At 46.6% G+C, this 10481-nt stretch overlaps 1 protein-coding gene across 1 annotated transcript; it reads right to left on the reverse strand.

Moving 5' to 3' along the window:
* Positions 1–1974: 1974 nt before the first annotated feature.
* On the reverse strand, positions 1975–9470 carry OSR1 (odd-skipped related transcription factor 1). Its single transcript, XM_061351165.1, has 3 exons — positions 9115–9470; positions 2854–3546; positions 1975–2313 (listed from the first exon to the last, which is right to left on the reverse strand). The coding sequence occupies exons 2-3, from the start codon at positions 3498–3500 to the stop codon at positions 2178–2180; spliced, it is 783 nt and encodes a 260-aa protein (XP_061207149.1). The 5' UTR covers positions 3501–3546; positions 9115–9470; the 3' UTR covers positions 1975–2177.
* Between the last annotated feature and the right edge of the window lie 1011 nt (positions 9471–10481).

Here is a 10481-nt window from a genome sequence, read left to right on the forward strand (position 1 = left end):
GGTGGCCACTGCAGCCGGTCCAGCAAGTGCGCTTAAAGTAGTTACCGTGAGCTCGAATGGGTGTCCGGTAAAAGGGAGGGGGCAGAAACCTTTCTCCCCTTATATTAAACGAGCTACAACCGCAACTTTTCCCCTGTCGTTAATAGGATTCCTTGACCAAATAAAGAAGTATTTTCTGCAAGCAAAACGGAGAATGGGGGAAAGGAACCGCTTTGGACCGAGGCGCTGGGGTAGCGCAAGAGCCACAAGGAAGGAGCTAATTTGAAGGCTTTTCTTATCGCCGGGGGGCACTGGTTTGGACAGGGGGAAGTGGATTTAAGGTTTGCCGAGGGGATGGGAAAGGACGGCAAGTGGCCCTTCAAAGGCTCAGGCGGATCCCCCAGCTCTGAGCTTTCTCCCCCCCATCTCTATCCAAAGCGGTTTCGCATTGGAATAACTACCTCTGAGCTAAGAGAGCTGCCGGGAACCAAAGGCCGCACCGATCAGCGCTGAACTGGCTGAAGATGCAGTCGAGAAATGCCCGCTCTTGACAGAAGAAGGAGGGTGAGCCAAGGAGGCTCTCCCCGCAGTGCCCTCGGGCTGGGAAAGCAGCACCAATTCGCCCATTATAAACCATTATATAGATGGTTATAAACCATCTGATTTGGTTTATAACACTTCTGACACCTAATCTTATCAGCTAATGCCCGAGGTTTAGTTACTTGAGACGATTTTTTTATTTCCACGCTAGCAGCAAAATTATTTGTGTCCTCGAAGGTCTGTTTGCTTTTGTCAGCCTCAGAAAACAGAAAGAAAAAAAAAAAAAAAAGCAAAAAAAAAAATGGAAAGAAGAAAGGACGAGGGAAAAAGAGAAAAAAAATGAGGCAGTTGGTAGAAACAACCACTGAGGAAATATCAAGTTAACTCAAAAAAAAAAAAAAAAAAAAAAAAAAAAAAAAAGCACCAAAAAACTACAACAAATAAACAAACAAACAAAAAAAAACTGGTTCTGAATATCCTGCGTATTGCCAGAGGCTTTGGTAGGGAAAAGATCAGAATTCAAACGAACGCATATGTAGCCCATGCAGACTTGCCCGTAAAATAACGATTTATTTTAATACTTAAAAAACCACACACAATCCAGTGATAAATGTCGATTACCAATAATCAGCATAAAGTGCCAAACAGCCATACAACTTTTTTTCTTTTTTTTTTTTTTTTAATAAACAAAACTGATTGGAATGTCTCTTAGTTTGAATACACTGTTCAGAAAGCCAGCATTTAAAAAAATACGCTCTCAGGTTGAGATTTGTTCTCTTTCATCAGGATGCACGAAGACTTTAAAGTACCACTAAAACCACATTGTGCATACCATCAGTTTGATGCTTTGCCATCTTTCTTTCCTCTGTTTTTGTTTTTTTAAGATAAGTCCACAACTTACAAACCTCCTCACAGAGCACAAGACCATAAGGCAAAAGAAGTCTCCATGTCCCATGAACACTAATTTATCCTGAAAACCAGCGACCACAGGTCTAAGATCAGGATGCATTTTCCAGCATGATATGACTCCTCACTTGAGAGACTTAGGACATTTCCAAATATTAATTTTCTTCTCCTTTGAAGAAAACAAACAAGCAAGTGAGATTTGCAAGTTGCCCTTCTGCTTGTCCTAATGATGGTGTGATCAGAAACCACCATTTCAGTTCTTAATCATGTTCCGGACTTCTTTGTATTTCCTGAAGTGTAAAAATAAGAAGCTTTATACAGTCAAAAAGGTATAAAATAATAGTTTGGGGGTTTTATACGTAATACTTTTGCTAGGATTCTGGGTTCTTTTGTTGGGATTGGGAGGGGGAGGTGGGGAGGGGGGAACGACACTTGTGGGGTTTGGTTTGGTTTTAAAGATATTCCTGTCCAACACGTGAGCACCACCTTTTGGCATAAAGTTTATCAAAGCCACACAAGTCAGCTAGCACTCCCTGCATTATTCATGTGTATTTTAAATGCAAAAATAATCTTTTTAGCCATGCTTGGATAGTTAGTTTAGGCAGGGAAGGTGGTGGTGCGGGTTTTGCTCTTTTGAAAGTACAAACAAAAACAAAATGCAAAGTTCAGTGCTTCCATCCTGAAAGTTTTGTTTCTGCTCTGGTTTTGGTGGAAAGTCTGAGGGAGAGGAAAAGTTCATAGAAGTTGGAGATTCAGCACTTAAGTTTGGCAGGTTTCAGTTCCTTTACTTGCGTGTGCAGTGTCTTGTGGACAGCTAGTGTTCTGGACTGGCAAAATCCTTTCCCGCATTCTTGACACTTAAAAGGCTTTTCTTTAGAATGGATATATCTAGGGAGAGAACAAAAATGAGATGTCAGAAATAACTATACTAAACTCAGCAGTGAGCTACCTGACAGAGAACATGCTGGAGATCTTTACACCTTCTGCTGAGATTGAGAGTGCTGATGTGCAGCACTTGGGTGAATCATCCATCCGTGTGTGGGCAAGAAGAGAGGGGGATATCAGGCCTTACAAGGGTGTCTTTCTTAGGGCTGAAGAGCTTCTCTCTAACTTTGGGATCATCACACTTCAAGTCTTCATAACACATCTGAACAATCATAAAGGCAGAGGACACAAGGCCATGCAAAGGGAGGGTGAAACATCTGCGGAAGCTAAGAAGGAGGATGTGGGGTGCGTGAGTACAAGAGGCCTAACTTCCAAAGTGAGTTATCTGGGCTCCTCCACCAGCAGTGGGCAGAGGAAAACTGAGAGGGAATGCTGCTGCTGGTCAGGAACATGGCTTTTCTTATAGGCACCTTCATGAGCGTAGGTAGGTAACTGGGAGAGTATGGCTAGACAAGAAAAAAAGGACAGAATAAGAATTGTTACCTGTGATCCCTCAGGTGATCCTGTCTTCTGAAGGCCTTGTGGCAAATGTCACATGTGTAAGGTCGTTCATCAGTGTGGGTTCTTTCATGGATCAAAAGGTTGTAGGACTTGGTGAAGTGCCTGCCACAGAATTTACACACAAACTCCTTCTTGGTTTTAGATGGTAACCTTCCCCGTGTGGGTTTCTTCTCTGGAGAGAGTTTAGTCACCTCAAGTAAGGACCCCAACCCTGGGGGCGAGCCCTGAGTGTCTGACTGTCCCAGTTTAGAGTGGTCCTCTTGTGTGGCAGCCACTGCTAAGTTGGCAAAGTCAAAGCGGGGTTTAGCTTTGAGGGTCACATTGGTGGCCTCTTGTTTGGGCTGGATGACATGTGGAAAGAGCGGGAAGGTTGGCAGCTGGAACCGTGCATCCACCAGGCTTGACACGCTGGGCACCTTGGAGAAGGAGGAGCGGGGTAGATGCATGGCCGGGTACCCCAAAGTCCATTGGTGTAAGTGTACGGCGTGCAGGGCACTGAAGCCATAGAGGTTGGAGAGGTGGTCAGAGGGCACAGTGGGCAGCCCGTTGAATGCTTGCAGGAAAGAGTAGTTGGTGAGCTGGAGGGAAGGATGGATAGGCACTGGGGCCGGCAAGGTCTTACTTCCCATAGTAGCCACTCAGGAGGAGGATCTTGGGAGCAGGGGAGGAAAAGTTCTGGAAAAAAAAAAAAAAAGATGGAGTTGGGAAGAGGTGGATTTATAAAAAGATAAAAGTAGAGGGAATTTTTTACCTCACCCCTCATTAACACCCTTCTCCAAAGTCACAGGAGGTCACTGCCTTGGAGTTGGAGAGGTCTGAAAAGCTCTTGGCTGTGAGTGTATCTCCATAGGTCTCCAGACTCTCACCATTCCTCACACACAAAAGTTGTACCCCAACTGCAATTATTCATCCCCAACAACATCTCTGTGCTGTGTAAACCTGTAATAATGCACTACATAGAGACAGCAAAAAGGTGCCATTTTGGCCCACAAATTTCAAGCTTCTCCCATGTAATTTTAAATCCCTTCTTGAGCACCCTCAGCCTTTAGAAAATAGTTGGATGCTGCCCACAAAATCTGCTTTTAACCCTGACCCTTGAGCTCTCTGCCCCTGGGTCACTCAGGTCACTGTGGTCTAGCCTCAGCCAAGCCTCTGCTTGGTGGTGGTGGCAGTTTGGTCCCAAAACTGCAAGTCCTCCCTCATTCAAAAAGGGAAAATTCCTGGATTTCTTTTTTTTTAGGGGGAAATACCAGACAACAACCCTCCCTCTTATGTACTGTGAAAAGAAATGGGAAAAAAGCTGAGTTTGGGTGACAAATCTGAAGTGCCATTTGCTCTCCCAAGGGGGAAGTGTCTGGCTTCAAGCCCACATCCTAATCTAGGCAATCACTTAATTAGAACCCTTCAAAAAGAAAACAGGCGAGGGCTGGAGGGATCCTTCCCGTGGGGACACTCAACTCACCAGCTGCAGGGCTGCAGCCCTACCCCTGGGCTGGGTGCCACCACTTTGCTCTGTGTTTCAGGGTCCTGCCAAGCCCCCAGCCTCTCCTGTCAGCCAGCTCCCTACCCATTTCACCCCACAAGAGAAAAATGTTGCAAGGCCACAGCAGCGAGGCACATCTGGCCCTGCTTGCAAATTCAGTCCTGCCTGCTGTCATCCACTTGCCAAGAGATGCCTCCCAAGAGTTGGTGGTTGGGATACAGCTTCCTCTCTTTGTGGGTGTGAGAGAGCACCCACAGCTTTTGGAGGCGTCACATCCCTGCAGCTGAGGGACCCTCCTCCTTACTCCATAGCCTACAGCTTATACTTGTTTCCCCTGAGTGAACTTCAGGATTTGCACTTCGTGAGTCTGTTTTCCAGCAGGATCCCCACAGGGTCCCCTTAGAGACCCCACAGTTGCTCATAAGATCCTCACAGGTTTGTTGCAGTGTTCCCACAGATTCACATAGGGTCCACTACAGGTTTCCTGCAGAGTCACTGTAGGATCCCCACAGGGTCCCAGCAGGATCCTAGTAGCATTCAGCCTGGAGGTCGTCCCCACATGAAGAGTAAAGCCCCTTTGGAGAAAAGGAGGCAGCAAAGTGCTGCAGAGCAGTAATCACCCCTCTGGGATGGAAGACTGGGTGGGTGGAAACCAGTGGTGGAATAAGTCTAAAGACCAGGGAAACAAATCTGATTTATATGTGAGCTGCTGTCCAGACTGAGGAGCTGCGGCTGGGAGGGTGTGAGAGGGAGAAGCTTGTTCTGTGCAGTTCTATATGCAGGGCCCACCTTTCACACCACTTTACATAAATCAACAGCTGGAAGATAGACTCAAACCTTAGAGGAATTCCTGCGCAGTGACCCAGAATAAGAGATTGTGACATTTTGTCTTTTTAATTAGATACATTTTGGGTAGTGGCTGATTAAAAAATGTGGACTTTACGTTCTCCCTCTCATTTTTTTTTAAATTTGCTTTCCCTTCCATTCCTCTATTTATTAAAAAAAAAAAAAAAAGAAAAAGAAAAAAAAAAACCCAAACAAAAAAAAAAAAAACCACAGCAGAACAAAACAATAAAACCCCACAAAAAACTATTTAGGGCCGATGAACCAACCATATTGTTCTGTTGTCCAACTGGGGAAATGCTTTTTATTTTGTCAGTGCTGCCCATATGCTTGGCGTGTCCACTTCGCAGTACAAATGCTCAGTCAATGACCACGAGAACCAAGTGTATGGAAAACACTCTGTTCTTATACCTGAAATGTATTTTCTGCCTGTCACAACGGCTCTGTGCTTATTTTCCTGCCGAGGCAGCTATAGATTTGTCAAGCATGAAACATGCTATTGCAAACTGAGTTAATTTCTACCTGTATCCTTCTTTCTTTCTCCATATACTAAGGAAACATTTAATATGAAATATATAAACAAAAAATTACTATATCTGTTTGGGTAAATGATTGCTCAATAACATTTAAAAAAATTCTCTTTTGATTTCCCAAATTTAGAAAGGGACAGAAAGGAGAAATACAGTAATGTCATAACAGCATCAGCAGTGCCCGCGTTTGATTGTTGTTGTTTTTTTTATCCCCAGAGAAGTTTTAACACTTAAAAAAAAAGAAAAGACAAGGGAAAAAAAAAAAGGGAAGGAAAAAAACAACCCCCCCCAAAAAAAAAAAAAAAAAACCCAACCCAAACCCCGACAAAATCAAGAAGAAAAGGGGAGGTGGGAGCAGAGTGTTCATGTTAGTACAAGTTTCTTGGCACTTTTCCAGAAATGTAAGTTACACTTTTGCTCTGTGCGACGGGGTTAGTAAAAAATACAGTTGAAGAGCAGAGTATTTCATACAGAAGTGCCCTCTCTCCAGGACATCAAAGCGAGCGGTCGCACAGCGCGGGAATCCTCCGCTCTCCCGCTGCCCGCACCCGCAGAGATCAACGTTTCTTTGATTTCGGTGTCACCTCCACCTTTAATTCTGTTTCATGTAAATAGATAGTTATCGGAGCTTTTTTTTTTTTTTTTTTTTTTACACAGAAGAAGACCCCTCGGCTTCTCTGCTTGAATTCCCCCAACAATAAAACTGTGCGGGATTTTCCTTTTTTTCTTAACACAAAGTAGCTCAGTGAGTAATTAAGAGCAAACCACTTGTGTTCTGACTGAAACAAATCCCACTCATGCCAAGATAAATTTACCCTGCAAAATAGGATCATAAACTTGAAAGACTACATCTGTCTCCAGCTTTCTTACCCTTTGTCCTGTTTGAAGATATGGTAATGCTATTGTCCAGTTGCCATTGTTTTAAGACCATTGTAAATTTAACCTTCCAGATTAAACTCTACCTCCTTTGTGCGCCATAAAGAAAAAAAAAAAAAAAAAGTAGAAAAAAGAAAAATCCACCAGGCTTTTTGCTGGTAGCGTAGCAAGGGGCGAAATTAAATGGATTTTTAAGTCACCTTGTGGCTACTCTGTTTTTCCTTTCTACCTTGAATTATCAATTTCCGATCTGTCCTTTGAAAGGGATATTTGTTACATTAAATACCTGACTCATAAATAATGAGGTTTGCTAATTAGTTCCACATGGAAGAATGGAGGAGGTAAATTACCCTGAGAACGTTGCTTATTTTTACAAACATGATAAAGTAGCGGGCATAAAATGCTGCATTCTTTCGACAGCCTCAAACTACAGCAATCAGGTTCATCTGTCAAAAAAATGTTCCTCTCTTTTGCCTTTAAAGTCTAATGGAAGCCCTTTCCTTTCGGCCGCATCACACCAGTGTGCAGCATTTTGCCACCCACCTATTTTGTCCCCTTTGAGGGAATAAGATGTTCCCTTCCTGTTAGTTTAAGCTAGGAAACAGAGCTTAGAATTTATCTGTGTTTAGGAAACTAACTAGAAAGGGAATAAAATTGCCCTTTTGCTCTCCATTGTTCGAGCGTGGTGCTCTTCAAGTGCGTTGCTCAGCATAGATTTATTAAAAGTATTAATGAAGTGTGCAGAATCTATTAAAGCAGGTTTATTCGGGGCTAATTGAGAGTGAAAGAGTTAATTGCTAACATTAATGAGGACTGGAAAGACTCAGTCAGCATGTGCCTTGGATATCTCCGCTCAATCCTTATAAAATCATCATTCACATTTTATCGCGAAATCACTGTTGACAAGTTTTCCAGACCACCACTGCGAAAGCGGGTGAATACGCAGGATTTTAGTCTCTAATAATAATAATAATAACAATAATAGCCGGGGGTCGACTGCACCGGCAATGGCTACGGTTCCCGGGGCAGCCTTTATCCGAAACAACCACCACCACATCTCGGGTCCCAAGCCTAGGGGGACAGTGACCCCACGGGCGGGGTGTGGTCGCAGGGCCATGCGCCTCAACCCTCTCCCTACAGAAGGGTTTAAGTTGATTTGGGAGCTCTCTGCGAGTGGTTTTTGTTTTTATTCCCTTGGGTGTAAAAAGGCGCCCGGCACAAGATTCGGTCTCGCTTTCTCCTTAGAGAGACGCCCGGTGCCTCCCCTGCGCACGAATAAATAGTGCTTCCTCTCTCCCGGCAGCAGCAAGAGTTTCTTCCCTCAATACTCCTCTCTTCCCAAGGCCTCAGGAGGAGTAGCCGCTGGTGGGGGGGGGGGGGGGGAGAGCAAGACACTCTGGGTGACAGGGCCCTAGGCCATGCCCAGGCCGGGCCGAGCCGAGCGAGGGCCCGCCGCCCCTGAGCTGCGCCCCGCGGAACGGGAGCAGCCGGGCCCTTTGCGGGGCTGCCCCTTGTGTCGATTGACTTCGGACTTGCTGAACTGGACCTCCAGTGCACCTGCCTGGGACACACCACTCACCCTCCTGCCCTGCCCGCGTGTGACCGGACGAGTCCCGCAGCGCCACGGTCAACTCCGAAACGCTCTATTTTTATATTTCCCTCCCAAAAGCCAACTATAACAACTATACCCTAATCCTCGGCTTTGCACTGACACTTTATAGGCTCGGCCTCGAGAGAAGCTCAGACTTGCCCTACACTGAACTTGTTTCGATCCATTCAGACAAATACAAACATCAGGTTCTCTTCTATTAGGAGGAAGCAGAGAAGGCTTCTAGAACCTTAAAACATTAAAAATGTAGAGGACAGAGAAAGAAGAGAGAGAGAAAGAAGAGAGAGAGAAAGAAGAGAGAGAGAAAGAAGAGAGAGAGAGAGAAAGAAGAGAGAGAGAGAGAAAGAAGAGAGAGAGAAAGAAGAGAGAGAGAAAGAAGAGAGAGAGAAAGAAGAGAGAGAGAAAGAAGAGAGAGAGAAAGAAGAGAGAGAGAAAGAAGAGAGAGAGAAAGAAGAGAGAGAGAAAGAAGAGAGAAGAGGAAATGAAAGAAAATAAAAGTAAAAAATAGAGAGGAGAGAAGCTGAAGTTTCAAAGGACATTCAGACTTCTGTTTTGCAGCTCGTATGTGTAATTTTTAGCTATGGTTAAAAACACAGCTCCCCCTCAAGGGGGGATAAACGCTTTGAAATGGGAAGACAAATCTTTAAATAGCATCAAAATTGCCGAGACCCGTGTGAGGGCTTCCCACAGCCCTCTGCCCGCTCCACGGAGAACAGTCCTCCTCACGTGAACCACAACTTCCCACTTTTGCACCATCAAGGGGATGGTGGAAGAAGACAGGGGAAAAGAAAGAAAGGAGGAAAAGAAATGGAGGTGTCTGCATCGATATCCCCAACCCCGAGGCTTGGCAAACAAACAAACAAAAAAGAAAACAAAAAGAATTAGTTGTTCTTTTTATTTACCTAATCCCGATCTGTGCTCCACCGCTGGCAGCAGTTAAAAGATCCTGGGCTAAATCTGAGCTGGTAAAATAAAATAATAGGGGGGTGGAAAAAAAAAAAAAAAAAAAAAAACAGAAAAAAAAGAAAAGAGGTTGGTGTCAGTGTCTGTGCTGGCCCGGGGGGCACAACGCTGTCCCCCCACTCCACTGCTCCTCCGACTGAACCGGCAGACCAGAGCGAGCAGCGGGGCCAGGTGCCCCGGCTGATGGACACGGAACTGCACTACCTCCTCCTGCTACCGGCGCCGTCTGTGTTAGCTGGAGTGCAAACGCGCCCGCCAGCAGCCGAGCTCAGACTGAACCGATCCCTTCCCTCCAGCCTCCTCCTTATTTCACCACCCCCCCCCTCAGCTCCCCCCTCAACCTCCCACCAGACTCCGGGCATGCGCACCCGGGGAGAAAGTTTTCTGGTTGGAAAGAACCAACTTTTCAACCCGTTTCTCCCGAAGGCGCGGCAGCTCGGGGATCGCCTCCCGCAAGTGCCCGATCTCGCCCACCCCTCCCGGGCTCTCCGCGCCCTCGGCCTCCCTCGGGGCATCTCCCCGTGGCCCGCTACGCGCGGACCCCCGCGGCGGAGCCGCACAGGGGAAGGAAGGGGAGTGGGGGCTCCCGTGCTTTCTGCAGTGTCCTAGCCGCGCTGCCTGCGCTGGCCCGGTCCGCCACTCCACACCGTTCCGTGCCGCTCCCCTCCGCTCCCGGCTTGCCTCGCTGCGCCCCCTCCCCGCAGATTCGCGGGACAGAGCTCTCCGGGACCTGCCCGGGGAGGGAAGGCAGGAGGGTAGAAAGGCAGAAAGAAAGGGGGAAAAAAAAGTGGGGGGGAGGCTGGGGGAGTGATCTGCTCCAGCCATGGGGATTTGGATACTGCACGTTGTTCTCCCTCTCTGAAAAGATCCCCCGAGAGGATTCCAAGAGCCGGTTAACTGCAAAGAGTCCACCCCAGGGGTAAAGCCGCTTCCTTCCCCTGCCCCAGCATCCCTATCGGTTCCCACTTTCCACCCCAGCTCCCCTGACCTCTGTGCCTTCCTCCTGTCCATCCTGCTCCCGGGCTCTGGTGTGACCCTCCCCGGACCCAGGAGGGGATCTACGGCATGCAAAATCCCGCTGATCCCCTGCGGATTGGGAGCCGCGGATCCCTCCTTAGACCGGGGGAGGCAGACTACCAGGGCGAAGCAGGCAAAGCAAAATAACCCTCGAGAGAAAAAGGTTAAACGTGCTTTATAATTAATCCTGAGGCCATAATCTCCTTGCTTATTTGTTTTTCTATTCATCCATCCATTCACACTCCTTTAGATCCGTGAAGGGGGGAAAATTGCTTGGGTGTATTACATT

The sequence above is a fragment of the Neopsephotus bourkii genome, unplaced genomic scaffold (genome assembly GCF_033783945.1).
Source record: "Neopsephotus bourkii isolate Nb327-2 ecotype Australia unplaced genomic scaffold, CSIRO-AGI_Nbou_v1 NB_565, whole genome shotgun sequence".
In the NCBI taxonomy this organism is placed as follows: domain Eukaryota; kingdom Metazoa; phylum Chordata; class Aves; order Psittaciformes; family Psittacidae; genus Neopsephotus; species Neopsephotus bourkii.